Source organism: Neophocaena asiaeorientalis, unplaced genomic scaffold, assembly GCF_003031525.2.
Source record: "Neophocaena asiaeorientalis asiaeorientalis breed wild unplaced genomic scaffold, Neophocaena_asiaeorientalis_V1.1 scaffold229, whole genome shotgun sequence".
Classification (NCBI taxonomy): Eukaryota; Metazoa; Chordata; class Mammalia; order Artiodactyla; family Phocoenidae; genus Neophocaena; species Neophocaena asiaeorientalis.
This window is the reverse complement of record NW_020174096.1, coordinates 4004830-4024089: the sequence shown is the minus strand read 5'-3', so window position 1 is coordinate 4024089 and position 19260 is coordinate 4004830. Positions and strand designations below refer to the sequence as shown.

Below are 19260 nucleotides of genomic sequence, written 5' to 3'. Positions count from 1 at the left end.
GCTCTCGTGTACCCTAAGTACTTTAAAAGTGGATCGGTTGTTCTCAGTTTTCACGAAGACTGAAAAAGAAAATGAAGTTAAATTGTACTGGGAAAGGGTTAATTCAGAATAGATAGGAATTTCAGAAATAGGGTAAAAGGGGTTGGTTGAAAATTGAAACCATTCTAAGAATCTGGTAGAATTTTCATTGACAGATTTTCTACTTTTCTAAAATGGTGAAATGTGATACATGAAGAGATGAAATACAAAAATTTAATGTCCTATCCAGACCTCAAGTTTTGTGATTTTTGCCTTAGGCTGTAACTGCTTGGTAATGTCAGAGGACATTTTTAAAAAGCACTCTAATTGTGTTGCCTTCTTGAATCTAAGAGCAGTATCAGCAGCAGATACTGATTGCAGCTCTCCTAAGAAAAGGACCTGGAATATAAAGAGAACAGTATCCTAAGGAAGCAGTGTTCCTCTTTTATTTTCTTGATGATGCTACCCCATGCTGCTTTTAGTTTTCTCGTTAAAGTTTTTACTTATTTTACAATTGATATGTATTAATTATAGGACATTTTAAAAGTACAGACAAACGAGAACAAAAACTGTATGTGTAATTCCACAATTTAAGGAGAAAAAACAAGTTAACATTTTGAGGTACAGCTCAGATTTTTCTCTCCATACATAGACATGTAAGATATTTTATAAAGTTATACTTTTAATTTGTCATGTACTTTAAGTGTTTGTAAAAAAAGGGAACTTTGTAATTTCTTGCTTGATTTAATATCATGAACAGTATTTCCTATAAACTAGACCTGCATCGTCATTTTTAATGGCTGCAATAATTTGCATAATCCCTACTTTGGTTATTTAAGTGTTTCCAATTGTTCCCTATTTTTAACGACTGCAATTGATATCTCCAAATAGCTTTTTTTTTTTTTTTTATTTAAACAGCAGAAAGAACATTGAAACAAAGAAGGAATCCAGGGCATTTACTCAGCTACCTCATTATTTATTGAACACTTATTTATGCTGGGCACTGCATTAACTAGTAGCCGGGATGAGACAGGTTAAGGCAAGATCTCCACTGTTAATTAACCTCCAGTCTCATGGAATATAGAAAGACAAGTGTTGAGGAACAGGAGGCGACAAAACGCTCACCCCTCTCTTCAAAGTTAATCTAGTTTAAGAGAAAGTTGCTGGGTCAGGGGCCAGGTGTATATATATTGATTGAAGTCTCTACACTTAATACTTGTTAGGTTCGTCTATAAAAAATATTAATCCACAACATCCACATTGCCCATTGTTTCAGGAGCTACATAGAGGGGAAAACCCAGACAGAGGCTGTAGCAGCTTCTCTTTCCAGGCAGAGAGGAAACCCTCTCCTCGGGCCTCCAGGCCCCCGCGCGTGCGCGGGAACAATCCCACCCACCGCCAGGGACCACCACCCGGCACTCCCGACTTTTCAGCCCGTTCTCGGGTCCCTACTACAAGCGGTCAAAAGCAAAACTTCCACCCGACTACTTCCACTTAGAGAAGCCAGCCTGGCTGAGTGTGGCTTTGAAGATCAAGTGCAAGGCTGCTTAGCACGGTGGTCAGTGAGGCTGGAAAATAAACTTTGTTACGTGTTAACTTGGTTGGAGCAAAGCGACTCTAGGCAGGATTTAGTTACGTTACAACTGCGCAGTGTTTTGTATTTTTGTTGTTGTTGTTTTAATAAAATCGTTTTAATTGACGAATAAGGAAGGAGGGCTATCTCAGGACTTGAAAACAATCATGCAGGATGGTTTCAGCAGGTGGCCAGCCTGGCGCATGAAGGCCTCCTCCCACTTCGTGTCGGTTTTGACTACGGTTTCCGCGGCGGCTGGAGGGGAAGCATCCTCCACGCTGCAAACTCGCATCAATGGGATTCCCCTCGTGGGAAATGCCCCCCTCCTGGCGGACGTGCTCCCGGAGGGCCGAGCGCGTCGCCGCGCCCTCCGCCTCCGGGACGGGCGGGCGCGCGAGCGCGCGCTCCGCAGACTCCATCAAGATCCCGACTTGGCACCGCACTCCCTCCGCGCCCCGGGCTAAGCCGGCACCACCCGCCGCCCGCCGCCAGCCGCCGCGGGGGGCGGGCGCGGCGCGAGGGGAGGGGAAGGGGTTCTCGCGCGATTGGGCGAGGTTTCCGGTGTTGTGACTGAAACCCGTCAATATGGCGGCGGTCGGCCGCGGCCGCTCGCTGAAGAACCTCCGAATACGAGGTAAGTCCGCTGCGGCCCTCACCCCTCGCCGCCGGGCAACCGCCACCCCTGGCACTTGCCTACCCTTGGTCATGGGCGGGGGGAACGAGCCGGGGCGCTGGCCGGAGCCAGGGCTGCCTCCGCTGGCCTGGGAGCGAATCCTAATTGGGGCTATGTGTCTGTTTCGCGCAGGGCGGAATGACAGCGGCGAGGAGAACGTCCCGCTGGATCTGACCCGAGGTAACGCGGGGCGCCGCGGGCGCCGGCGAGGGCATCCTAGTGGGGAGGAGCCGGGGGCTCGGGGCCGTGGGCAGGGTCCGGCCCCGCACGGGACCCGCGGGGGTGCGGGAGGCAGAGCCCGAGCCCCGCCTGCCGGCCCGCGGGAGCCGAGCCGGGGGCAGTCTCCCCGGACCCATCCCCCTTCCCGGTGCCCGCTTTCCTCGCTCCGAGCCCTTCTCCGGGCCTCTGGGTGCTGCGGGGAGCACCGAGCGGGACTCGGCGGAGTCGCCGACCCTCTGGGTTCTCTAGACCCGCGGGAGAGCGTTGTTCTCCTGTCCCGGAGCTCGAGCAGCTGAATCCCAGGGGCGGCCGGAGGGAGGTAGAGGCTGTTATTTAGGTTGCCGGAGGACGTCTGAGGGAAGAGCGACCACATCCTGCCCTCCCCGTCCCCCAGCGCCGAAGCCGGACCTGCTCGGTCCTTGCTGACTGCGTGACTGTTTTTCTCTTTGCCCACTGCCCTGGGGGACCCGCAGCATTGATAACTCGGTAGTGAAACCTGGAGCCCGTGATTTCTGCGAAGTGTCTGGTGTACGCTGTATTTCCCTCTTGTTTCCCTTTCCCGGGCCTCTGAGACTGTAGTTGGCAAAAACCGGCCCCTCACCCTCGTTGCAGGTTCATTGTTTACCTTCTGCAGTGGCGATGGGTTTGTTTACACCTTCGGAACTGGGTAAACCCCTGCTATATTTTTAAGGACCCCAGCCGGCTACTGGCCAGTATATCTTCTATCAGTCACCGTACTGGAGTTTATTCGACAATATCTCGTTGAGCGTTTAGTAGTTATATACAAGGTTTCTCTTTTCTCTTCCACGGTAAACAAGATTTGGTCTATTGATTCCGAAGAAGTCGTGTTTCACACGGGCTGTAACTTAGCGTGTAACCTGGTTCAGCTGTATAGAATTCAGTTTCCTTTTTGAGATCTGAAAAGCACTTTAGGAAGTTTGAAAAAACGTCGTTTTAAACATTCTATATAAAATTAAAACAATTTTTTTAACCTACGTTCTACTTAACATAATGACTATTATCTACAGTATTTGTTAGATGTGGGCTCATTGTTGAGGATCATCTCTGTATTTAAAGCATAGCGCATTCTCTAATTTGTTTTATTTTGTGTATCATAATGTAAGATTACTGTTTTGTAAACTAAAAGCCTAGTTTTTATTTAGATACAAGAGTACATTTTTGTAACAATATTTTATTCTGAAAGTTCTAGGACTTTGTTTCGGGTGAACTAGGTCCTTTTACAGGCAGAAGAGTTTCTAAAATAAAATAGGGCTTAAGTAATAGAAATGACAACTAATTAGATCACTAATGCACTAAATTAGAACATTTTTTCAGCAGATAGAGTTTGAATATTAATGTAGGGAGATGTAAAGCTTTTGACTTGTGTAACTGTTTGGAAACTTGACTGTGTATAACACATATGAAAAGTCTATATGCAATATATGTGGAAAAAGATTTTCTAGTAAATTTGCTAACAAAATAAGCAAAATTCCCACAGGGCTCAATTTAGCATTTGAGTTTTGTAGCAGATGTAGTTTTAGTGATTTATTTTATACATGCGCATATGTTTTAGATGGAGGTGAAAAGACCATTTATTAGATAGATCTTGGGTCTAATTTGTGTATTGAAGACCTGTTTGAATGTGGTGCTAGAAATAAGTTACAGTTGTGCTTTAAATTGACTTTACTGAGCTCCTATATATAGTGGTTTCTCTGGTTGGTGTCAAAATTATGGGTAGTAAAAGAGCTTATGTACAAATTTGATACCTTTGGTTTACTCCAGTTTTACTCAAGTACACAGATAACTGTATATTTACTATTTAAAATACTATATTTCCTGAGAATTTAGTAAATACCTATGTCCTTAGGTGTTTCTGGGATAATACAAATAGTGCAGAAAATGCTATTTCTGCTTGCCCTGACAAGATGTATTTCAGTTTGGAATGAAATATACACAGCCAGTTGAATCTGATTGCAAAAGCAATATACAACTAGGAGTGAGAGGGCATTTGAGAACTGTGTTCCAGAGTCTTAAGGAAGTTTTGAAAAAGTAATCTGAGTTAGATTCATTGTATAGTGACCCTGTTGTTTGAGAAATTGCTATTCTGACAAACATTCATTGTTAGAAGAAGGCTTGTGGATCTAACATGAAGAAAGTTCATGAGGAATTAAACTTTAGTAATCATTTGAGAACTGTGGGGCAGTCTGGGTTGCAGCTGAAGGGCAGCTGTTTGTGGATTGGATTACGGCATGTTTTAGATAAAGTTTGGGTAACCAAAAAAATTTTTTTAACGCTAAGGCAGTGTTTGCTCTCATTCTCATTATTTTTATGTAACCTTTGAGAAATTCACTGTGTAGCTGTATAACAAAGTTCATTATAAAATAGAGGCCATGATCATTGTAATTCTTGAAGGAGCTATCAATGTGTAGTATAAAGTCAAATAGTTCTGAGTTGTAATCTCAGCTGTGATACATAATAGGTGATTTGGGGCAGGTTATTTGACCTTGATTAACTCTTGGTTTCTTCAGCTCAAAAAAAAAAAAAGAGATTAATTTCAGGTTATTCTTGAAGGTTGTTAAGAATGTGATAAGTAAATGAGCTAGGCCATATAGTACTCAGCATGCGACCTAGTACTTTGTGAGTGATGTTAACTAAATGTTAGTTGCTTTCCTAAACTATGAAATCAAAATTATTTATATCACATTTAAAATATTTCAGATGATTGTTTTGAATATTATAAACTTGTTAATAAGGAATTATGGTAGTGAAGCTTTCTTTTTTTGAGACATACATTTAATTGGGTAGTCTTTCTGAACTAGAGTTCTTTTTATTCTTTTTAATTTATTAAGAAAAGCTTCAAAATGTATAAAGTATATGTGAATGTATGAATATAATAAATATAAGGAGCTCTTATATGTCCCCCATCATTTAGTTTCCTGGTGCCTCCACCCCAGCTGTGATCATTTTTTTCTTCCAGTTTTACTGAGACGTAATTGACATACAGCACTGTATAAGTTCTTGAATGTAACAACTGTAAAAAAAAAAAACAAAACTGTAACATTACCAGAATTAGGCCTAAGCAAGGAACAATCTATTATATGTACTTAAGAAAAAATGTGATATTTTCTTTAACAGAACCTTAGAATTTTTCTCCCAGACTCCAGAAAATTTCTTAGTAATAAGACATGGCCAGCCTTGCAAGCTTCTTTAAGCCCAGGAGAGGCTTAAGGTTCTTTGGTTTTCATATTGATGTTAGTGCTATGGTTTATACGAAAGTGCTTTAATTAAAAATTGTTTTTGGATTAATTTTGATCTAGTTCAGGAACTTCATTGTAGGAGATCCTGTAGTTGATATACTGGTGATTGTTGCTTTAAGTTTTGTTCAGACAACTACTGTACTTAATCATGAAAGTCCCTGATACTTGCTATTGGTATCATTAAATACTCTCTCTGTTTTGCATGCCAATTTATTTTGAAACCAAAATGCTTCCCTTAACCACTTCCACTGCAAGGATAGTCTGTTTTTTTTTTTGATCACTCCACTAGTACATCTCTTCCTGGTACTGAATAACTTGAAGAGAGACAGAATATTCTTCCTGTGTAAGCCCTTCCTAGTATAATTTAATTATTGTGTTCAAGGTGAATTCCAGGGACATGGAAACGTGTATATTCAAATATAACTGTTAGAATATAATTTATTTTTAAGTATTGAGTTTCGTATTTTTTGACTGTCCAATCCTTTTACTTTTCCATTAGTAGGAATAAAAAGATTGACTGTCTTAGCTGCTGTTTAATAGCTAGGAAAGTAGGAAGGTTATCTGAATGATGCAGATTTGAACACTTAACTTTTTGTTTTGTGATTCCTTCTAGTCAAGAGATTGCTCATGTTGTTTAATCCCTTACTTCAGTTAGACAAAACAAACATTGACTGCTTTTTATATAAGAAATGCTGAATTAAGTGCTGGAGGAGTAAAGATGAGGAAGATGTTACTCCCTTTTTAGGAGTTTGCTGGAACAGACATAAAGAAGTGATTGCGATGCGGAACAATAAACTGAGTAATCAAACTGTACAAGGAACAGAAGTAGCCTAGAGGAGAGAATGATTAACTCTGGTGGGTAGAGAATCAGGCAGCTTCACAGAGGGGTTGATGTCTTATAAGAATTGTGGATATAGTGGAAGGAAATGTGGGCTCTCAAGAGAATATACCACACCTTGGGAAAGGTAAAGTCTGTAGGAAGAGGAGCTGCTCTGGAGGCCCCTGGTAGAATCTAAGAGATCATGGGACACTAGACCAGGGTATTGGAGACAGAAATGAAGTTGAATATATATTGGAATAGAGGAACCAACTAATTTGTTTTCTCCAGATTCTAAACTGACTTTGGAATCCTCGTACTCTGCGCAGGGAACTGTTATTTCTTTATTAGGATGACAGAGGCTGTCTAATGTGAATCCCCTTGTCTTCTCCCCTTTGTATTTCACCTATACTTACCTTCTGTTTTCCCGAGTCGGAGCATAAATCATCTCTGTTCATTTCCAAGGCTAAACTGGAAAGGAATTTTTTGCTCCTAATTCTGTTTCCCCTAAGATTCTTTGTAGAACTAAGATTTCTTGCTTCTTCATTTCTTCCTTCTTTTGGCTCAGTTTTCTCGTATTCAGCATTTCTTGTTGTATTCATATGGAGCAGGTACTTTGCTAAGCATGGAATGATGGTGAGACGCGTGGAATGATAAGGACAAAGATTTCAAAACAGTTATTTTTTCGTAGGCTCTACACACAGTTTTCTTCCTTAACTCCTTTAGTCTTGTAAACACAGCTCTCCCCCTGTACTTAAAATAGTTTCTTAAGGGATGCTAGTAACCTCATGCAAAATTCATTGGTATTTTTAAGTTCCCCATTCTATTATTAGGACTACTTACTGTATTAGTAGTTTTGTTCCAGGCACTAAAACATTTTTTTTCTTAATCTTCGATAACTCTTTGAGGTACTTCTATTATCCGTCTTTTACAGTTGAAGGTATAGGCTTTCAAATTCTAACAGACTGAAACTCAGAAAGGTAAGTTATTCAGGCAGGGTCACAGGGCTAGTGAGTGACTAACTGCAGATCATGCACTTGTAGCTACTACACTATTGCTATTCTTAAAACTCCTGGTTCTTTTCCTACCTCTCCTTCTCTGTTTGCTGGCTGGACTTCCAGCTCCTTAAGCAAGTGTGCCCTAAGGTTCTGTCCTTGATTTTCTTGTCTGCTCTCTTATTGATGCTAGCTCCCTGAGCACCCTTTTCACTCATGGATTCAAGAATCCATGAATTGAGATGGTTACAGTAATTACGTTTTTATTCATACTTTCTCTTCTAAGCTTGCAAAACATATTAGCATGTATGTCTGGTAATCATCTCAGAGTTGTGGTTTATAAAATTTTGCACTCCAACACATACCCACTTTTCGCTTTCTAGGTACCACCACCATCCTCTGTTATTCAAGCTAGAGACCTATTGCTCATCTTCTTGGTTCATTTGCCACGTTTCCCCAGTTTGCCTCTGAAATCTCTCTCTCCTTCTATTCTCATTGTCATTGGTCTGGTTCACATCCTCATTATCTCATTTGGATGACAGTAAAATTTTTTTTCTCTTTTTTTCACTCCCTCTGCTATATGATTGCCAGGATTATTTCCCTGAAATTTGGAACTGATCTCATTCCCTTATATAAAACAAAACAAAACCGACAACAACAAAAACAAACAAACAAAAAACTGTATACACACACTTTACAGGTTTCATTTTTTGCTCACAGAATAAAGTCCAAATTTCCTAGCTTGGCATTGAAGGCCTTTTATGATTTATTCTAGAAGTATTTTCTTCTGTACTATCTTAACCATACTATTCTAAATCAGTCTGCCTCTCCACATAGTTCACTTGTGTAACGCACTTCCTCCCTTCTTTTCACACTGATTTTCAAAGGGGGTTGGGGAGAATTTGCTAGCCTAAAGTACCTACCTCCCCATTCCTGTTCTTTTCCCCTTGGAGATTGTGTTATGCCTGTGATTGAGAATCCCTGCTTTAGTCAAGGATGTCTGTTTGTTCTTCCTTGCACATGGCATGCAGTGTCTATTTACTTTTCTTTGCATAGGTTGTTTTCTCTGCCAAGAATTCCATTTTCAGCACTCTTTAGAGAAATCCTAATTCTTTAAGGTCTAGGTCATATGCCACTTCTGGGAAAATCCTTCCTTATCATCCCAGTGGGAATTCATTGCTTCCTCCTCTACTTTTCCACATTTTTGTTTATTACTTTGTAAATATCACTTACCATTGCCTATTTAAGTTCCTTGTTCACTACTTCTCTCACTAGAATTTAAGCGTCTTCCCCAGCATATATCATATAATAATAACCGAGACATTAATTACAAGGAGGAATGGAGAGAGAGATGAGAAAAGGAGGACAGTATTAAGGAGAGTAGAAGTAAAAGTTTAAGTTTGCAAACTTGAGGGACAATGAAAGCGATGGTGCCAAGAAATGGAGAAATCATTTTGGAAGAGATGATAATGAGTTCAGCTTTTCACTTTGAGTTTCAGATGATTGACTCTGTCAGAGATGTGTAAGAGGTAGTGAATGCTGAAATGGATGTTTTTGTAGCTGTTCTTGTGATCAGATTGTTCTCTGCTTTAGGGCCTTGAGAGAGGGAAGAATGTAAGTGGAGGAAGAGCTGAAGATCTGAATGTTAGAGGATAAGCTGATTAGAGTATATGTCAGAGCATAGGAATCAATAAGAAGAAAGGGGTGAAAAACAGAGAAGAAAGTTAAAAATTAGTAAGATTGTGATCTTTGAAGCCAAGTGGAGAATTCGGGGTTGAAGAGATTGAGAGGCGTAGCACTGAAGTTGGGTTTTGGAGAACTCAGTTCTTCTCTTCTTTAATCTGAGGATGATCTTGCCATGCTACTTTCTCTGGGCTTCAGTTTCCTGATCTCTGAAATGCGTACTACTTTCCATGCGTAGCACTTTCACCATCAGTCTTTGTGATTCTCAGATATCACGATGTTTCTGGGATATTGAAAGGTTAAAGAGAAAGCCTTGTTAAATCTCTTGTTAAGTTACTGTGAGAAGGATTCCCATAAACAGCAATGAATACATGTAGCAGTATGGTGTTTCATAGCACTTTAAATGTAAATTATAGTCAACTCTCAATTTCCTTGTAAGTGATCATCTGCAGTGACTTGCTACCTCCTCCCCCTCTCAGGTCTCAGGCTACTGAAATAGGGCTGTGAAAAGCACAGTGGGGTCAGTGACTGGTTTGCGTGCCTGTGTATCTGTACTTCTATTACAAGCTAAATACAGTCCACTCTCAGTTACCTACACTAAGAAAAAGGTGAATAATGGTGGAAGATTGCTAAATATAATCTCAATAGCATTATTTATATATGGTTTGGGAAGATTTTATATTTTTTCCTCCCCTACAGTAGATTGATGTATCTTTCATTTGAATTATTAGCATCAATTTTTATTTCCTAAGCAAATACTCTTAGAACAGTGGATGTAAACAGGCTAAAATATTTATTAGGTAATCCAAATATGAATAGTTGAGAGTTGACTGTTAATGCTTTTTGGATCATCCATTGTTTTGTATTATCTGTGCTTTTCTGTTAGTGTGGCCAGGTTAAAGCTGAATAGCTACTTTAAAATTATATCACTATGATGAATGTACTTACAAGATTATATAGATGCCAAACTAAATTGAAAATAATTGTGTAAAACTAGCTGAATATAACATTCATGTGTTCAGAGTCATAGGGTTGAAAGAGAACCTAAACCTAAGCACCTTCTTAAAATTCCTGTTACAAAGTCCTCTAGCCATACAGATTGCATAAACTGAGCAATGTGCCTGGTAATGATGAAATTTATATATAATATAATAAAATTGAGGGTGTGCCAGGGCTTCAAACATGCCTGTTCAAGGAGTCAGTTGAGTTCAGTAAGCAGTATAGAAGAGCTTTTTAACCTTAATTACCTGGATTTTAAAGAATCTGGCTCCTTCAATTACTCTGCCATTTTTTTAATCCCAAAATGTTGAAGAATTTGGATTTGTAGTGGTTTGTTAATATCAAGGCAGCATATTTTTAGTATATTATCAGGTTAGTAAGTGTTAATGTGAATCAGGAAGGCATAATTCTTGGCTTTAAGGAGTTTTATATTATATTTGGGATATACGTGTAACAGGGCATAGTATTTGAAGCACCTGCCAGTTATCTTTATAAAGGAATCATAAGCCAGAGGAATTCAGAAAAAAATGGGAGATAGGTAAGGAATGACCTAGAGGAGAGTCCTCATAGAAGTGTTGACATCTGTTAGGACCTTTGCATAAAAGTGTAGTATTTGAATAGTTAGAGCCCTGGATCAGTCAGTGTTTTAAATAAAAAGCATGCTTAATTTTGTGAACTAACATGTTCCTGGCATATTATTCAGTATTTGAAGATAATGTTGAGAAAAGTTGATGATGAGTTCTGTATATAAATCTCTTAACTATTGAAGACTGATTGTATTTTGGGCTAGGGCTTTTCAAACCTTTGAAGGTAGTGCTGGACTGGACTGAGAGATTTTATGCATATTGTGAAGTAATTGTGTGCTTCTGATTAAGAGTATATAGATGCTTGGCTGCATTCCAAACCCAAGCATAAATGATTTTTTTTCTTTCATTGTTTTGTAGTATATGTGTCTCCTCTCCCCTTCATTAATACTGCATGTTCAAAGGGCTCTATAAATTTGTATCAAACTTATTTCTAGATGTGTGCAATTTGGAAATAGAGACTATAAGTGGGATGAGTAGTGTTTTTGTTATTTTCCATGCTAAAATGACCGTATTTTCTGATTTCAAAATTTAAACATGTGGCCTGACAGTTTATATTTGAGAGAGAATATTTGAAATTAAGCTTATCCTGAAAAACATGGACTGTTTCATTGCCAAATCCAGACACCCTACCCTCTAGTTACTTGGGTAAAGGATAAACAGTGTTTGGGGAAATTAACACTCTATTAAAGGAGCAAAACAAGAGTTGAATTGCCACTTGCAGGGATTTTAGTAACCTTGTTCAGAACCCAGTGTAATTTCACATGTTTCTTATAATGAATAAATAGTGAAGAAACACAGAAGCTGTAAACAAAGAAGATTGCCAAGTAATTTACTTTTAGTTGCTAAGAAGAAACAACTTGCCAGATGAAAGTGTATTTTAACTGTTTTTAGATGTGTGTACATATATATTTTTATCAATAGTTTCATACTTTGAGAAATCACATCTTAAAATAGTATTGCTAGTTATTTCCATGCTTAATGTTCATCCCTATAAAACTTTTAATTGCCCTGGTTTTTTTTCCACTCATAATTCTGTATAATACACTCCCTAACCTTCACCACACCACCATCACCACAACCCCTTCCCCCAAGAAAAATGAGAAAAAGAAAAACTGACGGGAATAGAGTTGCAGAAAAAGTGAGAAGACTCCAGGTTGCAGGTAGGTGAGCTGTGAACTCGAACCTTTAGCTATACAGCAGTATCTGGGGTGGCAAGTGGAATATTGTGGAAAGTTTTATTTAACACGTGTTGTAGGTAAGATTTTAATCATATCTGTCACATAACATTCGTATAAAATCATGGTAATGGGATATTTGAATACAGATAGCTATTTCCTATCTTGTTTATTTAGAGTGACTTGTGGTTTTACTTTATATGTTGTAATTTCTAATGGTATTTTTGAATGTCATAACTTGGTATAAAGCAGGTCGGATTAATTCTTATGTTGTATAAGATTTCGTATGTCATGTAAGAATAATTCTTAACATAAGATTTTATAACTTTTTAATGAGTTAAAAAGTTATAATTTTAGATTAGTGTAGTCTTAAAAAAGTTTAAATCACTTTTTATTTTTAATAAACCTTAAAATAGACCTTTTCTCCTTTGTCACGGGAGAATTCAGTGTTGTGTGTTCATGTTTCAACATTGTTTTGAATATATAAGTGTATACTGTTTTACCTAGCGTAACGGAAGAAATTTTTCAAAATGCTGGTTAGTTTTCAAAAGGAAATAAAAAGATTAAGAGATTTGGATAAACTATGGCAGTTGCCTTTTGCTATGTTATTGTTTCTTGTAATAGTTATTTTGTTTTGTTAAAAAAGTTTATATTTAATTTTTGAGTCCTAGGAAAAATTTTTTACTTATATCAGTGATTGTGTCTCTATTATAAAAGTACCACAGGAAGAAGTGTAACTATTTTTAAAGTAAGTAACAATATTACCACTAAATATTCACCGGGGGTACTTGAATATGAGTAGATTTGGGGCAGATGTGTGTGTATAAATATTATTTCTATTTTTAAGCATATATGGAAGCTACTTTAAAAATTTTTTTTTTACTTTTACTGTGCTGTAAAATACAAACTATATAACTGGACTTATTAACATTATATGGAAAATAGGGATAATTAGGTTGTGATTATGAGGAATTAAGGGGCCCTGCTGTCAGTAACATATACTAACTGTAGTGAATAAACTTGGTGATGATACATACTTTGAATTTTTATTGGTATCTTTTGGAGTGCTTGATTTTGCATCCTGGTTGTTTTCCAGATAGGTAATTGCTTCATAGCATAGTTCAAGGTAGGTGAGGTATGACTCGACAAAGTTGTTATATATGTCTACAATATGGATAGTAGCATTATATGTATAAAGATAGATAGTAGGATACTAATATGGACAAAATAACATTTAATAACATGCTACCTGCATGATACATTAACACAGTCTAACACTGTAACTAAGGGCCTGAGCTTTGGAACCAGATAGATCTGGATTTGAATCTGGATTTGAATCTTGACCTTGCCTCTTAGAATTTTTTGACTCTGGACAAGCTGCCTTTTCTAATTTATTTATTTATTTATGTTATTTTTGGCTGTCTTGGGTCTTTGTTGCTGCATGCGGGCTTTCTTTAGTTGCGGTGAGCGGGGGGCTACTCTTCGTTGCGGTGCGTGGGCTTCTCATTGCGGTGGCTTCTCTTGTTGCAGAGCACGGGCTCTGGGCACGCAGGCTTCAGTAGTTGTGGCACGTGGGCTCAGTAGCTGTGCCTTGCGGGCTCTAGAGCGCAGGCTCGGTAGTTGTGGCACACGGGCTTAGTTGCTCCATGGCATGTGGGGGTCTTCTGTGACCAGGGCTCAAACCCATGTCCCCTGCATTGGCAGGTGGGTTCTCAACCCCTGCGCCACCAGGGAAGCCCAAGTTAAAGTTATTTTAATCCAAGTCTACTTATGTGTGTTAGGTATGTCATGATGTGTATGGATTTTTTTTTCATTTGGTTGGGCAGTGGATTTATATGAGTGGTTAGAGTTTGGAATAATTACACTAATTCCAACTTAAAACATTTAAAATCATTTTCTGAATATCTCTGCTTTTTCCTCTTCAGCCTGACCTTTTAATGTTTTAGCCATGAAAACATCTAGATAGGTGAATTTTTTTCATAATGACTATTTAAAGAAAAATTATAGATAGTCAAATCACCGTAAAGAGTTCAAAGCTACCAGTTAGAAAGTTGGAAAAACTAGAATTCCAATCCGATAAAAGTTTTGTGTTGACCTAATTAAATTGGTGGAATGGTTACAGAAATTGGCTTAGTATTTCTATGGAAAAAAGGGAGGATGGTAAACAGGTCTTGGTCTTCACTGCAATAATCTCATGTGGAAGACATCATTAATAGTTTTAAAGTATCTTCGTGTGATTGTTTCTCCGTCTTACCCTTGTTTTTTTCAATTTCTCTCATCAATTTGTATTTCTCTTATTCTATTTCTAGTCTTCTGGTGACTCTTCACATTTTTCTTTTCCCGTACTTGATAGTGTTTTATATTCCTTGATTTAAAATAAATTTGAATTGTCAAGTTTTTTTTTTTTAATTAATTCTTCATTGAATTTTAGGTTTTTGTCTCTGAGTTGGTGATGCTTTGTTAGAAAAAGATTCCACTGCCCATCTCTTGGTATGCATATCCCGAAGAACTTAGAACTGAGTATTGCATAGGAAATTGATTAAATACTTGACAGCAACTTGGCAACATGTGCTTAGCATAGATGAGTAAAATAAAGAGCATTTTACTTATTTCAATATGCAAAAGCAAGAGTAAATATGAAAGTGAAACAAAAATATTCAACTATACTGAAGGTGAAGAAGTTTTGATGAAGTGCATTTTCTAAATGTTGGTAATTTTAAAGATATTAGTATTCACTCCATTTAAAATATTTTTATGCATCTACTGTTTGGAATTATGGAAAACAATGACTGGAATTCCCTGAAGGTGGGAACATTTAATAACCTTGGAATATCCTTGCTGATTCTGAGTCTAGACTGTTCAGTTCACTGAACAGATCTAAACAGAGTGTGGATTATTAGCTCCCAAAAGAATACTTGTTTTGGGACTTCCCTGGTGGTGCAGTGCTGAAGAATCCGCCTGCCAATACACGGGACACGGGTTTGAGCCCTGGTCTGGGAAGATCCCACATGCTGCGGAGCAACTAAGCCTGTGCACCACAACTACTGAGCATACGCTCTAGAGCCCGTGAGCCACAACTACTGAGCCCGTGTGCTGCAAATACTGAAGCCCGTGCACCTGGAGCCCATGCTGTGCAATAAGAGAAGCCACCACAATGAGAAGCCTGCACACTGCAACAAAGCATAGCCCCCATTCTCCACAACTAGAGAAAGCCCATGCGTAGCAGCGAAGACCCAACGCAGCCAAAAAAAAGAAAGAAAGAATACTTGTTTTTAGTGGTGAATTTTGAGTGAGGGCTTGTTTGATTGTATTAGGAATGGTAAAATGCAGTAAATCTATATTTTGAACCATCTTTTTCAGGATTATATTAGTTATTGCTCTTGTTACCTACTGGGACATGAATTTTTTTCCAAATTATTTTAAATGATTTTTTCCTAGCCTAGAGCTGAACTAGTGTGGTAATTTTTTGCTGTCTACTATGATCAGGACTTGGTCTAAAATGATATTTTGATTATCAGAACATTTCAAATTGTGTGAGGGATTTATCACATGATGTGTTGTTTTAGCGGGCAATCTAGAAATTACATACTTCGAAGTAAATGTTTTCCTTCTAAGCAGTCCTCTTGGAAGGGCATGTACTTGTTCTAGTGGTGATGTCACTGTTCAAAACATTTTAAAAATTCTGCTTCTGAAGATTATTAAAGCTTAAAATTTAGACTTTTAAATTGGTATTTGGTTTGTCCTTTGGGATGAATTGGAGTTCAGGAAACGGTTAAATATAAGTTGGACTCAAATGTAGTGGGAATTCATTAACTCAGTGATTTATTCACTCATTAATTTGAAAAGAATTCATCGAGCATTTGCTGTATTTTAGCACTGTACTGGAATATGTGTGAGAAGATAATTTTTCTAAAAAATATACAACCACTATATGTGATGACTGCCATTATAATCTAGTCCCTGGCTTCCTCACAACCATTGTCATTTCCTAACTCTTTTCCTTTCGTTCACTGTATTTGGCAAAACAGCCTCCTTTTTATTCATTCCTACTCTTATTCTCTTTTTAGGGCCTTTGTACTTCTGTTACATTCTGTCTAGATTATGCTTCCCCTAATCTTGGGAGGCTTGCTCCCTCACTTTATTTAACTCTGTTCAAATATCACTTTATCAGAGAGGCCTTCTCTGATCATCTTATCTAAAGTAGCCCTCATCTGCATCACTTTCTATTCTTTTTTTTTTCTTTCCGTACGTGTGCCTCTCACTGTTGTGGCCTCTCCTGTTGCGGAGCACAGGCTCCGGACGCGCAGGCTCAGTGGCCATGGCTCACAGGCCTAGCCGCTCCGTGGCATGTGGGATCTTCCCGGACCGGGGCACGAACCCGTGTCCCCTGCATCAGCAGGCGGACTCTCAACCACTGTGCCACCAGGGAAGCCCACTTTCTATTCTTTTATATTGTTTTCTTCTGTAGCTCTTGTCACTGCTGCCAATTACAGTATCGTTTGTCTGTCTCCCTGGAATGTAAGTTTTGTGAGGACAAGCACTTTGTGTTGTTCACCATTGTATCCCCAGAGCCTAGAAGAGCTCCAGCACATTATATGTGCTTGATAAGTCTTTATTGGCTGAATAAATGACCATCAAATTTGTGTTTAGCTTGAGGGCTCCAGGCCCATTTTTTCATGGCTTACTCAACATCTTAACAATGTAGTCATGTATTTCAAGCTTTCTGTGTTTCATACTTAACTAATTATCTTACTATTCTAAAAATCTTTCTATATTTTCCATTTGGGTTTTAAGAGAATTACTTTAATGGGGCCATGTCACCCAGGAGGGCACCCAGGAGACATTCTAGCCTCATTCTTTGTCCTTATTCTACACATCAAATCTGTGACCAGATAATAATGATTTTATCTCTGAAATACTGGTAAAATCTTTTTTCCATTTCTGTTACCATGCCATTCTTGAGGCCTCATTTTCTTTCTTGGGTGATTGCATTGGCTTCATAACTACTATCCCTGTTCTAGTTCTATCCTTTCCCAATCTACTCTCTTCACTCTAGCTAGAAACACATTTTCTACAAAGTTAATCTTAATTTCCTCAGCTGGGTGGAATATCTTCCTTCTTTGGGCTTCTATAGTATATTGTATGTTACCTTTCTTGTAATATTGTAATAATTTGTTCACTCCTGCCTCCCTCAGTCATAGTTGACAAATATTTATTTACCTTAACTGTGTGCTGGGTACTGTTCTTTTGCTGGTGATTCAGTGGTGAAAAACATTGAATCTTTCCCCTGAGGAGTTTATGTTCTAGTAAGGAGAACACAGACAGTAAACAGGTGAACACAGAATTTTAAGTATGAATAAATGCTCTGAATAATGTAAAATTGGAGTATGTGAAAGAGAGTTGATAGGTGGTTAGGGGGTTGGTCAGAGAAAACTTCTCTGAGGCAGTGATATTTAGTTGATCCAGGACTAATGGGGAGGCACCAAGTGAAGAAGTAGGGGGAAAGTCTTCAACAAGTAGAAGGAACATAAAATATTGATCCAAAGGCCCAGAGATAGGAAAGAACCAGAGAAAGAAAGTGCTTGAGGAGAGGAAGAGTGGAGGATGTGAGACTAGAAGAGGTAGGCAAGAAATAGTATAGTTGAAGTATAAGTATTACATGAGAAAATTTGTTCAAAGACCCTAGTATAGTGTCTGGTAAGTGCTAGGGTGAAAACCCAGAAGGCAAATGTTATTAAATAAATAATAGTGATTTATCCATTCTTTTAATCATGGACATTTGGTTGTAGTTTTTTGCTCTTATAAACAATGATTTTAAATATGGTCTTGTACATGAATCCTGGTACTCATACGTAAGTTACTCTAGGTTATATAACTTGGTGTAGAATTACTGCTTATATGAAAAAATATATGTATATCATAGTAGCAATATGTAAGAGTTGCTCTTGATCCATACTTTTGTCAACACTTGGGATTATCAGACTTTCATTAAAAATATTTTATTATGAAAAATTTCAAACATACACATACGCAGAGAAAAAAATATAAGGAACCCTCATGTACGCCTTATCCTACTTCAACTATTGTAAACATATGGGGCAGTCTTACCTCATGTGTATATCTTCCTCCTCCCTTTGTGGATAATTTTAAAGCAAATCCTAGGCAAGTATTATTTAATTTGTAAATACATCAGTGTGTATTTCTAAGGGATAAGGACTTTTAAATATATAACTGTAATACTATTAGCACAACTAAGTAAATTAACAATGATTTCTTTATATCATCTAGTATTTAGTGTTCAAATTTTCCTGATAGTCTTACAGATATCATTTTGAGTCAGGATTCATACACAAGGTTCACACACTTTTAATTTAATTTTTTGAATATGTCTATCACATTGCTTCTCTTTCTGCATAATCTGTCTTTTCAGTCTGTAGTATTTCTTTTGCTTTGGTCTGAAACATCTTGAATAAAATGTGTTTAGATGGTTATTTGTCCTACTTTGAAATTCATTGGGCATCCTGATTCTAAGTATTTTTCACGTTTTTGAACAATTTTGAAAAATTCTCAATCTGACTTTTTGAGTAGTGCATCTCCTGCATTTTTTTCTTGTTTAGGAATTCTTATTAAATGCATGTTAGACTTTCTCATTATCTTTCTTGTTTTTTAAATTTTTTCATGTATTTTGTCTCCTTTTTTCTTGGGGATCATGTTATAATACCTTCAGATGTATCTTTCAGTTCATTAGTTCTCCCCACAGCTGTGTTTATTCTGTTTATCCCCCCATTGAGTTTTTTAAATTTCAATCATGCTATTTTTATTTCAAGAAGTTCTGCTTGGATGTTTGTAAATTTTGAATCATATTTTCAGTCCTTTCTTTCCTTTAAACCAGAAGCTTGCAAGTTATGGCCTGCAAATTTTGCAAGTAAGGCTTACAGATGCTGCATTTGTAAATAGTTTTATTGAGACATAGCTGTGCTCACTTAAGTATTGCCTACAGCTGCTTTGGTGCTACGGCTACTGAGTTTAGTTGCGAAAGAGACCTTATAGCTTTCAAAGCCTGAAATACTTAGTCTGACCCTTAATGGAACAAGTTTGCCAAACTCCCTGCTTTAGATATATAAAACATAATTATTTCATTGTTTGTATTATGTATGTGGTACTTCTAATATTTATAGTCTTTTAAGATTTTTTTGTTTGTTTCTGTTGATAGTGGCTTGTTTTCACGTTTCCTTCTGTGTTTGTGATTTTTGCTTGTGCACTT

General features: G+C 37.9%; 1 protein-coding gene across 4 annotated transcripts in view; it reads left to right on the top strand.

Moving 5' to 3' along the window:
* Window positions 1–2126: 2126 nt before the first annotated feature.
* RICTOR (RPTOR independent companion of MTOR complex 2) overlaps window positions 2127–19260 on the top strand; it is a 124450-nt gene continuing 107316 nt past the window's right edge. For 2 of the 4 annotated variants that reach the window (XM_024754604.1, XM_024754602.1), the window contains exons 1-2: window positions 2127–2225; window positions 2397–2444. In XM_024754604.1, coding sequence (XP_024610372.1) covers window positions 2177–2225; window positions 2397–2444 — 97 coding nt within the window. In that variant the 5' untranslated portion in view covers window positions 2127–2176. The remainder of the gene's footprint in view (window positions 2226–2396; window positions 2445–19260) is intronic. The other 2 variants (XM_024754605.1, XM_024754603.1) reach the window with 1 other exon arrangement.